Below are 20273 nucleotides of genomic sequence, written 5' to 3'. Positions count from 1 at the left end.
GAGGCTTTTTGTTTTTCATAATTACATCTTTCCTACAAGCCAAAATGGGTGATTTTTGGCTGAGAATTTTAAAAAATAACAGAAAAAAGCAGCTTCTCACTCCTGCTCTTCTGTCATTACCTGCTCAACGGTTAATTGACTTTTGTCTCCTCAGGGCTGCTCTCACTGCGACCTCTAAACTCTACGACAGTGTGGACGACGCCCTCCACCGGCTCGTCCGGGTGTCCAATCAGAGAGGTCGCGACCTGGAGGCACTTGGACGACTAGCCAGGCTTGTGGACAAACTGGAAAAGGTGAGTAAGGAAGGAAGAAGACGGGTGTGATTTAATTCTGATTTGACACAGCTGGAATTTCTCCGTTCTCCTGCCTTTCCTGAGTCTTGCGCGCAAACTTATGAACTAGCTGCTGATGCATGATAGATAAAAGGTTAAGTAATTGCTTTTTTTTTCACCTCAGATATTGTCGAATTTCAGAGGAAATTTGTTGAGCAAAGACAAACCTACTGATCATGACACTCTGTTTATCCAGCTGTAAGACAGCCTTAGGGATGTTAATTGACTGGCTGTTTTTAGGCAACACGTCGGTGTCCAGCATTGCACTGTCTAAAAGGAGTTTTGACTGCTCTGACTCACCCTTCTCTGTTCCCAGCAGGCGCCAGATGGAAACGCCCTGATTTGCTGTTATTTAGTGCTGCCTCTGTGAATTATGTGTTTTCTGCAAAATATGTTTCATTTTAGAATCATAATGACTCTACTCCCTCAACTTGTCCACATAGTGCAACAAGCATCCGTCGCAGTACAGTATGCAGTCAAATACGGACTTGTGTCCTCCTCTCACCCTGCGTTCTCTCTCCTTGTTTTTATTTCCCAGTGCGATAAGGAGATTGAGCAAGTCCAGTCACAGCTGGATGACTACAAGGAACCCCCTCTCTCTCTCAGCAGACTCTCACTCAAACAACAGAAGTTCAAGACGTTCAGAGAAACGGCTAATGTGAGTGCTCGGTTTTTAATGCGTGGCTTTTTTTTTTACACATATTGAATTGCTTCTATACATGAAAAATGCTGCTTTGCTGTAATTTTTTAATATTGTTTGTGTTATTTTCATGTTAAAACACACAATTTCAATGCACTCACTATCATGGGTGAATTCTTAAAATTAAAGCGTGTGTGGAAATTGAACATTCCTTACTTTGGCGCCATCCAGTGTTAGTATCAAGAATGATTTTCAACGAAAATGTCTACTTTTTCTATTAACAAAAACTTAGGGTTAAAATCTGGAGATTTTGTAATCACATACTGCACAATTCCTACACATAGTGTCTTTAAAGTCAAAGTATGTAGCTTTCAAAATATAAAATAACATCTTCTTCCTGTTTCAAATGAAAAGTAAAATTTAAAGTAATCGAATGTACCACTGCTCAGTTCAGTACATTCAGGGCTTTTGCTTATACATCCTTATTTGGTCTGGTATGACCAGTAGCTTACGGTAGCTAATGTTAGCTAATTTTAGATAGATATTGGTGAATTACTGCTTCAATTCACAGACTTGTTTACTCTTCTGCCACTGTTACACTACATTTATATATTTACCATTATCCAATAATTCTCACTCATAACCACAGTGGAGGCTGGCCACGCCAATTCATACCATACCGCATTGATTTGCGTTTCCATTACCAGTTTTACTGCGTCAAGTCACGCCTAAGATGGACCATCAAAGCGCACCCAACCTGCTTCTAAGCATGTTGCGGTGACGTCTCACCGACCGCAGCCGACCCATGACGACCCCCCTTTCCCCCCGTCTTCTCCTCCTCAAACAAGTGTGTGTTGCGAGTCTGCACTAATGTCTGTGCTGGAGACCAAAGAGAAAGCTGTTTTAAAAAGTCTCTGTGTCTAACTGAATCTCTGTGGTTTGAAGTTTAGTTTCTCTCCTGTGTTTCTGTTTGTACTTTCAGATATCTGCTTTATTGAACCGTTTCCTGATCGCTTTCATCTGTATCGAAGCCATGTTAAGTTACTGCTGATGAAAACATTTCCTGCCGCTGCTGCTTCATATTAAAAGCTTTCCGCTGACAAACTTAACGGAAGGCTTTTATTGCAAAGAATTTATAGGAAATGAATGTTTATGCACCGCGTTACAGCCGTGACCGACCACCAGTCACAGCCATGATGTATACAGCCTGCTGCTTTTGACTCAATATAAGTCCGTCATCAGTTAAAGACACACCTTCAAGCGGGTAGCCCTGTTATAATGGAGATGCAAATCCCTGCCGCGCTGGGCTGATGCGCCAAGTCAAACCGAGTCAAGCCAAGCCAGCACATGTGTATGGAAAAGGCCTAAATGTCTTCCACTAAAACAATATGTCTCTTGTCATCTCAACTCAAAGATTATGAATCATATTAGCCCTGCAAGAGCCTTTAGTACACATGTCACTCTGAATTACTCACTGAAAGACTTGAGGAGTCAATAACTAAACCTTAAAATGTAAACAGATGTATTTTAAACCCACTTTGCTGTCCAGTGGGATATTCCTTTTATTGTTGTGGATAAGGCTAATGTGCTGTTTTCCCAGCAGAACAGTTATGTTTATTCCATTCATGACTTCCCAAGTATATCTTGTCAAGCCTGTACAGTTCATACGTCAGGGTTTTTCTGGGCAAAGACATCACGGTGGATCTTCCTGAATTTTTTAGGAGCTGCACAGCGAGACTCTGTCAGTGCTCAGCGATTTGGAGGGTTGGTGCGAGCTGGACTGGACAGGCCTGAACGATGTCCAGATCCGACTTCCTCCGGTCAGGGAGAAGCTGAGGGACATGTCTCACTGTCTGTCTGACTGCTGGACCACCCTGGACAACACACAGAGGCTGCTGTCCACACTGACTGAGGTACCGCACCACAGGAAGGCATCTGTTAAGTGTGCAGGAAGTTATGAACACACATGAGTAGTTTAAAATGTTCCTAAGGGCAAACAACAGTCATTTTTTCTTTCCCATCTCCTGTGCAGGCCACCCAGTGGTGCGATGCAGTGTCCTCCACCTCCTCCTCCCCCTCTTCCTCTTCTTCCACCTGCCCCCTTGCCTCCCTCCCTCCCATTCCCCCGTCCCGTTTCCAGGATGCACGGTCGTTAGCAATGGAGCTGGGCGGCGGGGCGCTCCTGGATCTCTGGACCCAGACGGTAGAGCGCTACCAGCGGACCGTAGCACAAGTGAAACCCAGGTTCCTCCAGACGGAACGGGCCCAGAATCAAGGCCAGGGGAAGCCCAAGACGCCGTCTGCCAGCAGCCTGTGGGACCTGATGGGCCCAGAGGGAGAGGGAGACTGGGGGCTGGGAGCTGGAGGAGGAGAAGGGGGTCTGCAGTCTTGGGGATCCTTGGCATCACTGTTCAGACCGCAGACCTGCTCCACACTGAAGATAGGAGAGGACAAAGGGAATAAGAAAGAAGGAGCAGGGGGAGGAGCAGGGGGAGCCGGAGGAGGGAAGTTCCTGCAGAACCTTCTGAATCCAGCAAAGAAGAGCGTGAGTTGGTGCATTGCATTGCTATGGAATATATCATGTCTGTGTTACTTGCCATATTGTCTGTTCTATTTTATTTTACAGCATTGTAAAAAGAGGGATGTTTGACCTTTACCAAAAGAAATGACTTTTTAATACATTTGCAGCAGGGTTTGACTCATGTACAGTACCACTGCTTTCAGACTGTAGCTGCCAATTGACACTTCATGTTGTTATTCAGTGGTTTTAAATTTGACCAATTGAATTAGAAAAAGAAGACAGAAGTCAGTGGAAAATCTTATGAAAGAGTGTTTAAAATTAACATGGGGCTATTAAAGAAATTGTCTCAGGGGGGTTGCAGAGGAGTATTCAGTCTTTATTTGGCTACCAGCTCATAGGTCAGCTTGTCCTTTTGATAGGATGTCTGGTACCATCTCAGACTTTTCCATCAGCAATATTTTCCATTTGCAACCTACTATCAAATGTCAGAGTGTCCTTGAATGCATCAACTTGGAGAGTTTTTTCAAAACATTCCTCGCTAACATCTGCATTATCCTGAAATAACCACATAACTATAGTTAGAAACAAAGGTACCAAAATGTGTAGTATTACAGCTCATTCTTTACCTTGGAAACAGAGGTTGACAAAACACTCAAAGTCTACTTACTCACTTGTTCTGGAGTCTGGTCGTCATCAGCAGAAGAAGAGGAAAGTCCTGAAAATGCTCGGAATAATGGAAACTTTGAAAATCTACAGTTCCCCGACAGCCAAGCTAACTCCATCTGCTGACAAACACCATGTAATATGATCAAAAGGTCAGGAACAAGTGAGTAAGTGGAGTTGAGACTGTTTTGTCAACTATCTCAAACAGGTTTCTGGAGGTTGATTTTCATAATGTACTGAAATAAAAGGAAACCGCAGACTGCCTGGAAGAACCTAATACAAGAAATAGTGAAGTTAATGGTCTAAAACCACTATTATGAACTTTAATATCTTTTTTGGCAACTGGCCTTGTCTGGTGTAAAAGAGTTGACTTTTTAATATTCCAGTTTTGGTCTGTTTGTCTTATAAATTTAATTCCAAAATTATATCACGGCTAGAGGCAACATATTGCTAACGTCATACTTATAACCATCTCCCTCACTTCACAGTCCCCAGATGCCCCGCTCCCTCCCAAGCCGCCCAGGAAACGACACCCAAGTTTCGACCTCCAGGCTCTCCTGGCCCCCCGCAGAGGCACGGCCAGCCCCAAACCTGCGGAGTCCCCAGTGAGCGGGGTGAGCCGTAACTCCCCCATGTCCTGGCTGGGGCGACGAGCGATAGCTGACCCGGTCATCACTACCAGCATGGCTGCAGCAATCCCTGGATGGGGCACTGGAGGGAGCACTGGAGGGAGCACTGGAGGAGGAGGAGGAGGAGGAGGAGGAGGAGGAGGAGGAGGGGTGTTGATCCGAGGGGTTGAGGTCAGCAGCAAGGAGGTGGTGGACCACACGGGGTCACCACGGCAACACGTGCTGCTGGGCAGGACTGAGAGGGAAACAGGGCAAGACAGGGCGGGATCCACTGCTCAGAGGTGTGTGTTTGTGTCATTTTTTCCTTCCTTTAGCTTATTTTCTCCCTTCTTTACTTTTGTTGAAATGTCTGCGTGGGAGCTTGTGTGTGTGTGAGAAAATGAGCGAGAGAAGGTCTGAGTTGGCTGAGAGTTCCAAAACAAGACCAACATTATAAATTACATTAGTAGCAGGCTGGGCTGAGATGAAAGGGAGACGTGATTCATCCTTCTTGGGATAATTTAAGTACAACTGAAGTCTGTTTCAGAGCTATTTTATCAGTCAACATCCAATCTCAGATAATTTTATCATCACTAACTGTTTGATCTCTCTACATTGCTTACCGCTATCTTACTTGCTTATCTTTACTTCCTCTTCCCTCCCGCTTCTGCTCTTACACCCACATTTGTTCCTCTTTTGCAAATGTTCTCATCGGTTCTCTTGCTCCTCTTGACGTGTCCTGCCCCCCCTCTCTGCCCTGCAGTAAGCTGTACCTGCTCTGGTGTAGGATGCTGAGTTCTGAAAGGCAGTACGTGACTGTCCTGAAGGGGGTGGAGGAGACCTACCTCCCCTTACTGGAGCTCTCAGACACCCCGGCCTCCATCAGGGGGAAGGCTGACACCCTCTTCCCCATCTGGGCCAGCCTGAGCACCTTTCACTCGCAGTACCTCTTACCTGCCATGGAGGGGGCTCTTTTGCAAAGTTTGTTGCAGCAGGACTGTTTCAGTAAATATGTAAGTTCAGGAGGAACTAAGCTTTATTCTTGTTAGAGTTAAAGTAAAAATGCACAAAACTGTGAAATGGAAATAGAGTTTTTTGCTTGACTTTTGACTGTACATAAAAATGACCTTGGAAGGAGGACTGAAACCACAAAAATGAGACCTAAGTTGTTAAAAAAAATAATGTTTTTATTCATAAAGATTTACCAGAGACCTCCTTGTGAATGTCACTGTATTTTATTGAAGACATCTTTGATGACAGAATTTAATTGTCTGACATTTGGAGGCAAGTAATGAAAGATTAGATGATCCAAGTAACAGTAACTTTACACAACACTGAGAGTGCCTGTTAGTGTCATCATAACTGTAAAAGATTGTAATATGTCACCAACAAAAAAAGTCCTCTAGCCTTCTATCATTAGTCTCTTCCATCTTTTCCTTCCTCTGTGACAACAATTGATGAAGAATAACTTACTTACTTTAGGAAAGGTGTAAATTTTAACTTTTCGTCGTAACTATAGGGTGTAATCTGTTCCTACTAAACTATGTTTGAACTTAAACATAGCTGGTGCAACAGCCTGCAGGGCTAGAAAAGGTTTATTCACACTTATTTGGAGACTCTAGGATACAGATGTGTTTTGAGTCAAATATCTCAAGAATTCATGTTAATTTGGCAGTCAATGCTTTCTTTAGAAAGCAGGGAAGAATTTTGATGAGTCACATCATGCGCATCAGATGATTTAGAACTGGTTGAGTTATTTTTATGTTACATAAATGTGTAATATGGAGTACAGTATCAGACATTATTTATATAAAAATGTTACAGATTTAGATTTACGATTTACTGAAATTGCACAAATAAAAGATCAGATAAGTAAATTGTATTCAGTTAACACTCAAAACAGTAGTTACAAATTAAGGAAAGAATAAATAATCGTTTTTTTCTCTAACTCAATTATTGTGGAATTGATCAGATTTATGAAACTTCAACTTTTAATTCTCTTATTCATATTTATTTTTTTCACGTCTCATTCTCGCATGCAGCGGGAGCAGTTTCTGCAGTATTCCCACTACATCAGGACTAAACCAGAACTGGACTCTCCACTGGTAACACAGGCTGCTGACTTCTTTAAGGTAAGAACTCTCTCCTTGCTTCTCTCAGATTAAACTGAACTCTTTCATAATCTTAAACATCAGAGAGTTACTGGAGAAACATCTGATCTGAAGAGTATGACCAGTATTACCTACTGTGTCTCTCTGCTTTTTCCGCTGTCATTTCACTGAAGAAATAATTACAGTCTCAATCAAGAGAAAAGTGCCAAGTTTTCTCACTGATGATCACACATTCCTGAATCTATAAAGATAATACGGGTGTCAGGGTCGTAAGATTTTTTATTTGCATATTTTCTTTTCAGAAAATCCCTCAAATCACAGTGTTGAAAGATCATTATAAGTAATTTTGGAACACATCACAAGCACAAACCAATTAAAGTTGCTTTATCCAACTGTGGCAGCAATTAAAAATGAGCTGTATACAGTAAAGCTAATTACATGTTTAATGTACACTAGAAAAGACAATTAAAGGCGGATTATAGGGAAAGTAATTTGAGCTCGCAAGCTACAATTAACTAAAACTAATACATCTACAGCATCATGAGATTACTAAGATGACTTTACAAGGAGAGATCACAGCGCTTAAGATCTCTGAGGCTACATTCAAGTTGTGAAGTGTCCCATAAAGGAGCATTTCTACCAAACCACCACAGGGAGGCAGCGTGAGCTCATGTCACGTCTTGCAGTAGCTTTAAATTAGCACCCATTAGCATATCATAGTGTCTGTAGCATCTGGTATAAACACTGTGATACTTGCATAGCTTGTTCTCAGTTTGTCTTTGTACATTGTGTCTTTTCCTATCAAATAAACTATAAAAAACACAGCTTGAACACATTGAGGATCAGGGCTACAAGAAGGTTTATGGTTATTGTGATGGTGATGGATGGGAAGCTGGTGTTGAGGCTAAATGATTATGGTGATCATTTTGGCGATGAGTTTTATTGTGATGAAGAGATCATGCGGCGGCTACTTTCACGTGGTTTCTGTGATCAGTGGAAATGAAAAATAGAGTTTGAGACTTTTTTTTTAAACCAATAATGCCTGTAAAATCAAGCTTGGCTCCCTGTGAATTTGAAGAATAATGACTAAAACAATCACTTTCCTGATTAAATACGTTTCAAGTGGTGCAGTAATTGTAGTTCACCAAAAGAGCTCTTCAGCTGAAATAGATTTTTGAAAAGCAACAACATACACATGTAGTAGTCATTGAATAATCAAATAATTTATTTGTTCATGTTTATAGTATCTCTGAAGAGACCATAATAAGCTTAATCTAAAAAGGTTTGATAATTTAACATGAATATTCAACAAATATTTGTTTAAAACACTCACGAATATACACAGTAAAAATAATAATAGTAATAATCGAGTCTCCTCATAGAGACGTGTGAATTCACAAGTTCTTCTCTGACATCATGTTGTTCAGATGTTTTGTTTTTGGTTTGGTGTCACTGTTTGGTTTATATTTTTTTGTACATTTTATGTATTGTAATGTGTAATTATTATAATTTATGTTGTGAATTAACAAGCTATGCATCTGTAACTGGTGTTATTATAATAATAACAATAATAATAATAATATGTAATGAAAAAGTGTGATTTTGAATGTTTGTTTCCTTATATTTTTTATATTTCTGATTAATTTTGGTCTTGCATGTCGAACTTACATACATGAAACTAGTAAAAATTATTATTTTTTGTTTTCTTTCAGAGTTTTTCACAATTTTACTATTAAACAACACAATTTGTATTTGCCATAGAAAAACTGACTGTCACATGATAGAAACACACTCAATTTCCTCACTTTCACCCGGAAAATTACCTTCTTACGTTGGAAGTTGAATACTGATACCTGTTCAAAATATACGTACATCTAGGCTGTATCTGAAACAAGTCATTTGTTCACTATTTACTACTCACTACATAGGGAATTTTATATATTGATCCATATACAGTAGTGTGTTAGATGGCAAAATTCAAACTTTTGGAAAAAATATTTTGGACACCTCTCAGGTCATTTCATCTGTCTAAAATGGCCTTTTTTTGTAATAATCGTGATCCGTAACCATCACTGTGGCTAAGTATGCCGTACAAAGTATGATAATATTCACTAAACAGACAACACACACACTTTATACTGTACTATATAATGAATGATTTCAGACAGAGCCCTGGTTTGATTTACAGTTGACTTCTTCATAAGGCTCGATGTGACATGGGGTCACCAGAGGAGTCCACCAGGTCTAACCCCCCCCCCCCCCCCTCCTTTCTCCTCCAGTCCAAACTCCCTGCGGCGTCCCCCCTCTCCCCTCTATCCTTCCCTCACTGCCTTCAGGCTCCCACTCAGAGACTGGAGCAGTACTGCGAGGCCCTGGAGGAGCTCGGGGGTATCAACCCTGCCTCCGACTCTGCGCTCTCCATCCTGAGACACGCCCAGCGCCACGGCGAGGACCTCCGGGCCAGTGACCTCATCGTCGGATGTCCGGTGAGAACGCCTGTCCCAGTTTACGACTCTGTGCGACTGTGAATCAAGTCCCACTTTCTTTTCTTAGAGGGACATGAACTCATCTTGTGGAGGTCACAAAGTTGTTATCACTTTTGTATCTTTTATCTAAGGCTCATTACTTACATTTTTTTTCATTCTTCTGAGAAAAAAATGAATTTATTGGTGTCTATTTGCAGTATAGAAAAGTGCAAATACACTTTAGGTTAACCATGAGAGCTGGTTGTGACAAATGTTTAACTCCCACACACACACACACACACACACACACACCTCCTCTCCTCCCCCTTCTGAGCGAAGGGAGACATTACGGCAGCACAAACACTCCCATTGAGCTACTTCAAATCGCGCTGCAAAAGCTCTCCAGGTGAAATTACTGTAAGTGCAGGTGTGTGTGTGTGTGTGTGTGTGTGTGTTTAGGTGGGTGTGGATGTGGATGTTTCATAATCATATGAAGCATCACTTATATCATGACCGACACATCTCTAGAGGTTTAAAAATAAAGTTCTGTGTCACCGCTCGCTGCTGGATTACCAGTCCTTTTAAATTTTATTGTCAGAGCGTGGTGTGGCGTTTTTTTTTTTTGTTGTTTTTTTTTTAAAGCTTGAGTTTGTTTGCGACTATAGAAAGTAAGCTAGTCTAATAGTGAATCCTAAAGGAGCATTACATAACATTTGATTTTTATCAACCTCTTTCTGTCTCTGGTAGGAGCTGCGACAGCATGGCGAAGTCTCAACCCTGTAATTGACATGAACAATAAAGTCACAGTTGTACAAAAGACATGAGTCAGCTGGCCAATTAGAGCAAAGATCCAATAGAAAGAAGTGTCTTGTGAAGATGGGAATATGTCACCATGCGAGGCACTGTAGTAATAATACTGCTTTGTACTTTTTCTTTTATTGACTTGAGAATAAAGCTTTGTAGCTGCAATGTCTCGCAAGTCGCCTGGAAACTGACAACTTGAGTTGGTGAAGGAGGGGACGGTTTGAGATTTTTGCTCCGAAAACAAAACAAAACACATCTCAGCTCCTGTCAGGTAGTAAGTGTGTCAACAACCCCATGAAAACCCTCAAATTTATAACTGTTCTTCAGCAAAAATTGTACTGATTGGCCCTTTTTTTTCCCAGCAACATTTTTTTTTGGTGTGTTATGGATTCTCCAGCGCAGTAATCTGCCTATTTTTTCAAGATAACGTTACTTGTTTTAAGATAATTAATTAACCAAATGAAAGTGGATTGGAAACAAGTGAAGTTATTTCAACCCTCTGGCAAAGAAAACATGATTCAAGACTAAATGGCCTCTTAAGATTAAAAAATTAAGATAGTATCTTGCGGAGTAAGGCCTTGGGCTCGGGCCTCAAGCCAAGATAAGCGCATCCTAATGTGTGATGCGTGTGTGTAATGTGTGATTTTTAGATCCCGGTGGCGGAGCGCGGCGAGCTGGTGAGGCAGGGCGAGCTGACGGTGTGCGGGGGAGCTCGGAGGAAGCGGGCGGGCGTGAGGAACGTTTTCCTCTACCAGCATGTCGTCGTCTTCACCAAACAGAAGAGCACCGGCCCGGGACGCACCGCCTACAGCTACAAACACAGCATCAAGGTACAGAGCTCACACACACACACACACACAGTCTTTTCTCTTCTACCTCTCTCTGTTTCACACACACTTCTTCTTCTTCACTTTTCATTATCTCGCTCTCTGCCAAACGTTCAGTGTTTGAAGAGGAAAATCCACTTTCTGTATTGATTAAATTGAAAGCAGAATAAGACAAACTGAGTCTGAGCTGCTTACTTTTCTGATTTTTTTACTTTTCTTTATTTTACTTTCAGTTGGACTTCACCGTTTTCTGACATTTCCTTTAGTTTTTCCTGAGTCCTCTTCTTTATTTTAACAAATCTATCCTCTTTTCCCCGCAGACGGGTGAGATGGGTCTGACTCAGAGTGTAGGCGAGGAGGGACTGAAGTTTGAAGTCTGGGTCCGACAGGCTTCTAGGACCAGAGACTTCATCACACTGCAAGCTCAGGACAGGGAATCCAGGAAGACCTGGGCTCAAGACATTGCCCATCTGCTATGGACACACGCCATCAACAACACAGGTACAGTATGACCTTTGACCCCAGAGGCCTCAACTTTAAACTCTGTCTGACACTTTTAGAAAACCCTCATCAATCTATAATCCACACAAAACTGGAATGAAGTCTAAAGTTCGGCATTGTCAAGAGATTTTCCCATATTGTTGATCTTGTATCGTTCATTTTATGCACACGATCCCACCATACGCTCCTTATAAAGCAGGACAACACCACTGACGGGTGAACAGTTCATTGTAGGGTCACTTTGCCATTTTTTTAGCCACACTTGTGGCGTGGCTCTAAGGATGGTGTTGTCGGTCTGTCAGTCGCTCTGTAGAGTCTTTGTTATAGACTGAAATATCTCAACAACTACTGGATGGATTGAACAAACATTTATGGTCCCCAAAGGATGAATCCTGATGACTTTTGATGATCCCTGATTTTTTCTCCCTCTAGCGCCACCATGCGGTTGAAATTTGGTTCAGACGTTCATGTCCCCCTGAAATTTAATTGGAATTGTCACATTGGTGATCTCCTGACTTTTCATGTAGCACAATTATCAGGTCAAATGTTCAAATTGTCCTATAATTTGGGTACTAATAACTTTCCCATCAGCCTCAGTTGTAGTTTTTGTTGTTGGCAAAAGTTAGCATGCTAACACACTAAAGCTAAGATGGTAAACATCTTATGAACGTGAACATTATATCTGGTAAACATCAGCATGTTTGTATTATCACTGTGAGCATGGTTGCATGCTGAAGTTGTTGTTGTGATGTGGAAAGTAAGTGTGAAAATCTGCTCCGAACCTCAGTGGTGACAGTTTTTAGTCAGTAGTTTATTTTTTGAGTTTAGACAGAAAATTCATCTTGTAAAGAAAAGTGACACTACACTTGCTCTTTTTATCGAAATTTATCTTGTAAAAAAATAAACTGGGAAAAAAAAAACCCCACTAACTCACAAGTTGCGTGCCCTGTGGCCTGATTAGAGATAGAGAAGAGCCAAAACAAGACAAAACAAGAAATATCAGCATCAGTCAACTCTGTTATTTGATTGTCGTCCATTTGTTTAAGCCCAGCTTTCCAAACACAGGGTAATGTTGGCTATCGAATGTCACCACCCATCCATCTCCTCGTATCCATAAAACCTCGCATCTCAGGATCACTTCCTGTAGTTGGTTCAGATTACGGTATCACACAGGATAAGATGCACTGCAGCTGGTATATAAAAAAGGGACTAACACATTTTTAGGCAGTTAGTTCAGATGATAAAGTTCATTTTCTTCATTTTCATTTAATGATTTCTTCTCTCTGCTGTCCCAGAGTTGTGTCTGAAGGAGTCACTCTGTATGGGAGTTTCCAGTAAGCTGCTGCTAGATGCAACAGGAACTCAAGCGTCAGAGCTGGACTCCATCTGCAGTCTCAGTGACAGAGGTATTGTATTCTCTAGAAGGATTACATCTTTAACACTTTGACACTATGTGTGGGATGCTGCAGATACTAAAGGCACTGTGTTCGTAGGGGAACTGCACAGGAAGAACGCATTTGCATCAAAGTTTTTTGGGGAAAACAAATTTTCCCGTTAAAAAAAAAAACATGTTTCAGTCTGAACTGTGGCTTTGGGAAGTTGGTTGTGATCAGATTGGATTACTGGATTGTTCAGATGTGCTCTCTGAACTGAAAGTGATTTGGCCCTGAGATTACAGACAGGAAACAAAACGGTTCTTGGGTGTATCTCCTCATGTGACAAGGTAATAACGCAGTACATGTTTTTTTTTTTTTTTGGGGTGGGGGGGGGGGTGGTTTTCAATCTTGCGCCCCCAGGCTACTCTATGAATTTTTGATATTTGTCTCACACTGAGAAATTTTGAAGAGCTGTGACATGACGGGAGAGAATATGCAGCTCTGGAAAGACATTTTACTTCTGCTATGATCAAACCCCATCACAACATTCACACTGTGTCTTCATCCCGCTTCCTGTACTGTATCCATAAACAGAGAATATTAAAGGAAACATCCATCCTAGAGACAGCTATTGCCGATTTATCTTGCATTTCTTGTATATTTCTGATTCCTCTACTGACTTTTAGCAGAATCATTGCATGATGATATGAAGCAACTGTATGTCATTATATAAAGCAGATACAGCTAACATGTTACTATACTAAAACGCAAACACAAAGCAACATTAGCATTGATTCTGAGTCATGTTTGTGTCCTTCTAACAAATATAAGTCCAATATTCACTCTTCATATAGCACTTTTGTCTCCACCAACTCCTGAGAGACATTTCTGTCTCTTAAGCAGCTAAAAGCTCAACTTCGTTCACTAGCTAGTTGCTAACTTTGTCTGTTTGCTCTTTGGTGCTGAGCAGGTAGCATACAGTAGCTTTTTTAGAGCTTTTTCACTGAAAAGAGCTTCCTACTGTCTCTGGAGACAAGATTGATGAGAGCAGTGAACCAAAACAGACAGTAAAACCGAAACAATAAGCTAAAAGATGCTAAAACGCACAGTAAAACTGAGGGGAACTGCAGAGTGGTCATAGTGGGTTCGCCACTATGACCAACACCTTTCACAATAAACACAGTCATTTAATCTGTTGTTAATATAAGAACATTGATTTGTGCTGCTTTAATAAGGATTTTAGCCATATTGTCTATCTCTGTTCCTAAAATCACAGTGTAAATATGTGGTCAATGTTCAGGCAGTGATAAAAATTGAAAGAAACTTGTCATTACTTTGAAATCTATAAAAAAATACAGCCAATAACATTTTTTAGTTAAAGTCACTGAAAAACCCTTGGTGTTACTATAATACTTAATGCTATCACTAACATTAGGGCTTTCTCCACCCACACATACTGTTTCACAGGTTCGCAACAGTTTCCGTGCTGAAATATAGCCTTAATCCTACCTGGAAAATATAGCTAAATAGAACCAGGACAGGCAGATTTAAAAAAAAAAAAAAAAAAAAAGTTGTTTGTCACAAAAATTATTCCTGGAACACACACTACAGATTGATGCTATAAAATCTTGTTTCCCTTTAAGAAGAGAGTTCCATCCACATGGTAAAAATAGAAAAAAAGAAAATAAAACACCCAATCTGAAATATACTGTAATTCCTCAGATTCCAGACCCACCATCCAGTCTCTAAAGGCCGCAGTTGCCCTAGAGCCAAAGTCATTTCCCATTCATAGCTTGGTGTAATGCACATACTGCTCACCAGGTGTCTCATTGAGTGCAGCAGCTCAGGATTTCAATGCATGAATTGTCCTCTGGGACAGAACACGGTGTTAGAAATTCATTGAACAGGATGAGAAAATGCCTTCTCACTCTGACTCCTCTCTCTTTGTCTCTTCCGTGCCGGGTCCCTCAGTTTTTTCACTTCAAGAAAACATTGTGATACAGTACACTGATATTTTACATTGTAAAAGTGCATAAACACAATGCAAATGTGAGCGGCAAGCATCCAGTTCATGCAAATGATGTCTAAATATAGAATGGCATCATTATTTGAATTTCCATTACCTGCACTGCAGTGAGAGAAATACATATTTTAAATGTGTCCAACACCTACTGGATGTATTTTAATGCTATTTGCTATCTCAGTCCACAGTAGCTGCTCAGACTCCTCCTCTGTCGGCAGTCAGAAGGAGGGGGGATCCCCAGCGTCTGGGAGGGACCCCAAGAGAAACTCTGGATCAACAAGTTACTCACAGGTGGGTTCACAGCGTAGGGACACACACACACACAATCTAGTGATCCCAAAAAGTGGATAAAGACTCTTTTTATTGGCACAGATTACTCAAAACTTTACCATGGTTAAAAATAGATTTGAAAAGTGTGGAATGTGAAGTGACAACAGAAGGTTAAGGGGGGGGTTTTCTTTCCCGTTGGAACCATGGGTGCTTGTCCATCACAGAGGGTTTTTTAGGAAATATAAATGGCCCAGCAGCCTTGAGACTGCTCCATGGAGAGTACAACATTCATTTAAATTGCAACTCGCTGTCACGAGTATCAATATTAGAACAAGGGATGAGAGTTTCTTGTAATGTTAATGAAGTGTAAACCAAGTTTTGTACAGTCGGCTTGCTGACTTTTCTGAAAAACAAGCAACTTTAAAGCTCTACTTTAAAAGTCCCCTTCCGCTCAAAAATGGGTTTTGCTTATTGTGCAGAATGATGTATGTGCAGAATTTGACACTTAAAGGCTGCTTTCGCATTCGCGTGCTGAAAGTGGCGAGCTTCTCTGAGCTCACTTTAAGTTAAAGGCGTGTACCTACGAGCAGGATTTGTGACATCACAACTAGTTTGGACATGACTGTGCAGCTTATACAAGTGTGCCGTGGATGCTTGAAATCTCCCGTGCACATAGAGTTGGTGGTGACAAGAAATTAGGGGAGAGAAAGGGAAGGGAAGACAGGCAACAAAAGTTCCCAGTTAGTTTGCCTAACATGCATGATTATGTTTTGGCTGAGCTGCATTCATAAGCCCATTTGGGTTTATAGGTTTTTCAGCACAAGATTTATTTATTTTTTCTCATGTGTTACATCTTATAAAGTGTTTATTTTGTACTAAAAAAATCTTGATTGTCATCCAGCTGCTGTGGAACTGCAAACAGTATTTCACAAAGAAATCAATTTAGTTCCTGAGGCTCCATGGTTCCCAGGACTATTTGGTCAAAAAAGGCCCACATGTACCAAAAATGTAGGGAGTCCCCCGGATGAAAATGGTTTTCTACCTACTAGAGCCACACTACAGTAGGAATGATACAGTTTCAGTGTGGTGAATTATATGAAAAGTGTCCTTTTAAACAGCAAAGCTTTCTATATGTCAGTAAACTGTCGACAATGTGCATGCATCTGCTTAGCTGTAAGAAACAGCAATACCTTCCAGCCATCTCGATGGTAGTTTTTAAATGAATTTGCTCTGTGCACACACACACACACACACACACACACACACACACACACAAACACAAACACACATTCTCTCAGTCTCCTTATCTAGCAAACAGAATATGACAGATTGGCAAACAGACTGCGCTGGGAACAGATTGACAGACAGACGGACACACGCAGCCCAAACAGATAGGGCAAACACACAGACAGCGATATGCACATATTCAACAACAGAGGGTGGATTGACGCCTGTGCCCGCACAAACGCACGCTGTGGTATGAACGCACATTTTAGCCCAGAATAAAAACTGTGACTGTTTTTTTCTCTCTCTCTCCCTCTCTCTCTCTCCAGAGTCAGTCTCCCTCTACAGCCGTGTAACTGTCATCTCAATAAGAGTAAGTTACTGTGTTCATCACATGTTTCTTTCATCTTTTTTTTTCCCTTCCTTCTGTTATTGCTCTCTTTACATGCGCTGCTCATGTCACCGCATCCCTGCATTGCTCGCTTTGAGATTTTTTTCACCTTTTACCGACTCTTTTTCTAATGACAGAAATCACATATGCACTCTGGAAAATGCTTATTTAAAGAACATGAAATTCAAGATGTAGAAGAATTGAATATTTGAATTTTTTGGTTTCTTCTTCTCTCAGAAACTGGACCGTGGAACATCTCTATTTCACCTCTGGGGGAGTCAAACTGGACTTAAAGGACCATGAGGAGACCCTTGGACTTTATCTGAACTTCTCCTTCATGTTTGCTCCGATTTCCCCTCTTCCTCTTGCCCTCTTCATCTCCTTAAAACAACTAACATGCCAGCAGATCTGATATGAATCCCCGGGAAAAAAAAATAAAAAAAGCTGCATCCAAAAAGGATCAACACTGCCCTGTTTAAACCATGACAAGCACCAGCAGGGCTCTCTGCGCTCCGCCATTTTGGATCTGCCAGTCTCAGTTGCTGGCAGAGTCATTGACACCAAAGGCACTTCAGCCACACAGTGCGGCCATTGTCTGCCCCGCGGCTCCCCACTAGGCCAAACCACTTGGTCTGAACCACTGACTGCCTGGCTGGCTGACTGTACACATCACATGCCCCAGCATCTGATAATAAACAGGAAGTAATATGCGGGGCGTAAATCCACCGTAGGATTGCAGATTTAGAATGTATTGTGTACTTTGTCATTTTCATAACGCTGAATGGAGTACTGTAGGCTTTTTTTTTCCCCACAGCCTGTGTAAAAATGCGTGATATAGGCTAGGTGTGATAGCATCTATGTAAATGAAGCAGGGGTGGTGTGAGCATGCACACACACACACACACACACACACACAGACACACACACAAACATTCGCACACACAGTGTCGCTCAACACATGCAGTCATTCTTATTGTTATAAGACAGTGGAGCACTGTTCACATTCACATGCTCACACTCACACACACACACTGTGGCCATTTTCGAGCCTGGTACAGTGGCTAAATCAACGACAGGCAAGGTTACATCTGAACACGTACAGTAAACATTGCCTTGATGATGAAAAGGACGTCCAATCATATCTGACTGCTATACATTCTGTTACTGTGTATGTTTAAGCTAATAGTATTGTTTTTAAGGGCAAAATGGTATTTAGTCTTCTTTAAAGTGTAACTTATGTCAGCAACATGAGCTTATTGGTGCCTTAAAATGTTCTTTGGTATACTTGTAAGTACTGGTAATGAATTTAATACTATACCTTTTGATATAAGATGCCATATTCTGTATACCAAATGTATAAAATGGGTGTCTGTGCAATGTTGATATGTGTACAAAGAGGTATTGTCTTAACATTTAGTCTAAGCTTTCCTGATTGAAATGCTCTCTCCATAAAATGGAGAAAGGAGGTTCTGTTAAAAATGCTTTATTCTGGTTTTATTGGTTTTGTGCTTGCAGCCAGGAGACATGAACTACATCTGATCATTCTTAAAGAGGTAACTTAATCAAACCTGACTTTAAAGTGGTTTCCCCCAAAGAACCTAGAGTTCCCTTAATGCTTATTTTCAGCTTGTTTGGATCAGATTTTTTTTCAGCCATGCTAGCGTTTGGTTCACCGCTTTGGTCTAGACTGAAATATCTCAACAGCTATCAGGTGGATTGCCATGAAATTTTGTACAGACATTCGTGGTCTCTGGAGATGAACCCTACTGACTTTTGTGACTTTTCCTCTATCACCAGCGTGAGATTGACATTTGGAGGGGTTTTTTTTTGTGAAATGTCAGCCATCCAAAAACTATTGGATGGACTGTCATGAAATTTGCTTCATATGTTCATGTCAAACTGAGCTGTAATCACTTTGGTCATTCCCTGACATTCATTTAGCAGTTTTCGTTTGTTGTACTCTGGTTTTGACCAAATGCTAAACTGACATTCCCATCCTCAGCTGTACTTTTTGTTCAGTGCTAATTAGCAAATGTTAGCATATTAACACGCTAAACTAAGACGGTGTGAACATTATATCTGCTAAACATCAGCATGTTAGCACTGTCATTGTGAGCATGTTAGCATTTAGCTTAAAGCACAGAGCCACTATCATTGCTGTAGACTCTCTGTCTTGTTTCAGTTGCTTAAAATGTTTGATATGGTGCTACTGAGATGTCAGGGGATTGCTTTATCCTAAATATTGAGATGCCATGTCTCAAAGCAAGTGGAACAAAAGATAAAAATAACTTTCACTTCTGCAGAACAGCAGTTTAACCTCTGCTACACCACAAGATTCACTAGTGGGTCCAGTAATAGACATACATGTTACACTGCTGAGTTTTATTCAGACTCTTCCCATATACTGTACATTGTATTAATACTGAATTATAAAGAAACATGTAGAAAATGATGTACAAGATATCTGGAACTTTTCATCCAATGCAACCACAAAAAAAAAAAGGCATCCTCTAGGTTTGAATATTTTGTCGATGATGTGGTTCATATTTTATGACCGTAAGCATACAGTCAGTAAAAGCAATCAACATCCACTCACCAGTTTGATTGGATAGTGTGTGTATCAAACAATATCACGGTTAAGGTACAATATGAAACCATCAGGTAGCGAAAGCTAGCAGCAGCGGGAGGTCAAGCTTGTGTCTGCAGACGGCAGCAGCAGTTATCAGATTTAGCACGTTTCATATCTGCATCCAAATTCAAAAATTGCAAATGGCTATTGAGCCGTGTTCTGAATCAATATGTAATTTGTTGGCTTGGAGAAGCCCGTACACTTCATAGCCTTTAGCTGTTTGGTACATTGCATTATATTGGAAGCAACGTAATGAACACCATCTTTCATTCTCGCTGCAGTATAGATTGTCATATTCAGAATCCCTCACATTTGTATGCCATTGCGAGGCAGTATTAATGTATGGAAACTTTTCTCTTGCTCTTTTCTACGACACACTTTTGCCTGATGTTTACATTTTTTTTTTTGGAAGGAATGTTGGAAATGCATGTTATGCTTACTTGATGAAAATTGACTGTTTTTTTTACATTTCTGTGTTGAATTAAAACTGGATGGAAGTTCCAAACCTCCCGGAGGGGATTTAAGTGGGTGGGAGGGTTGGAGGTTGTGCTTGAACCTTGTTGCAGGTCTAACCTCAAAATGAGGCCTGTAGCCTTGTAACCCCAAACTCGCTGTAATGAGTGGTCTCTGAAAGCCAGCTGTGCTGCTGCTTCCACCGGGCCTCACAAAAACCAGAATGATTAGATAACTACAGTGCAGCGCCATATCAAATAGTTCCAGGGATCAAATTCTCGAAAGGAGGGAGGGCATGTCTGAGAGTGTGTGTGTCCATCTGTGCATGCGAGTGTGAGGGACATAGAGAGAGGAATGAGAGATAAAGGGTGGGCAAATGGGGGGGGAGAGAGAAGGGGGGAGAGGGGGAGAAGGGGGGGAGCAACAGGAAGGGGC

At 41.1% G+C, this 20273-nt stretch overlaps 1 protein-coding gene across 2 annotated transcripts in view; it reads left to right on the top strand.

The window, feature by feature from the left end:
- The window catches only part of arhgef40 (Rho guanine nucleotide exchange factor (GEF) 40), a 41353-nt gene extending 21463 nt beyond the window's left edge, over window positions 1-19890 (top strand). For both annotated transcript variants that reach the window (XM_044341470.1, XM_044341469.1), the window contains exons 14-27: window positions 155-293; window positions 871-990; window positions 2694-2885; window positions 3005-3517; window positions 4645-5066; window positions 5528-5777; window positions 6807-6896; window positions 9155-9361; window positions 10795-10974; window positions 11292-11472; window positions 12768-12878; window positions 15053-15162; window positions 16695-16738; window positions 16994-19890. In XM_044341470.1, the coding sequence (XP_044197405.1) occupies window positions 155-293; window positions 871-990; window positions 2694-2885; window positions 3005-3517; window positions 4645-5066; window positions 5528-5777; window positions 6807-6896; window positions 9155-9361; window positions 10795-10974; window positions 11292-11472; window positions 12768-12878; window positions 15053-15162; window positions 16695-16721 (2542 nt within the window). In that variant the 3' untranslated portion in view covers window positions 16722-16738; window positions 16994-19890. The remainder of the gene's footprint in view (window positions 1-154; window positions 294-870; window positions 991-2693; window positions 2886-3004; window positions 3518-4644; window positions 5067-5527; window positions 5778-6806; window positions 6897-9154; window positions 9362-10794; window positions 10975-11291; window positions 11473-12767; window positions 12879-15052; window positions 15163-16694; window positions 16739-16993) is intronic.
- Window positions 19891-20273: the final 383 nt, after the last annotated feature.

Source organism: Thunnus albacares, chromosome 22 (genome assembly GCF_914725855.1).
Source record: "Thunnus albacares chromosome 22, fThuAlb1.1, whole genome shotgun sequence".
NCBI lineage: Eukaryota > Metazoa > Chordata > Actinopteri > Scombriformes > Scombridae > Thunnus > Thunnus albacares.
This window is presented reverse-complemented; position numbering and strand designations above follow the sequence as displayed.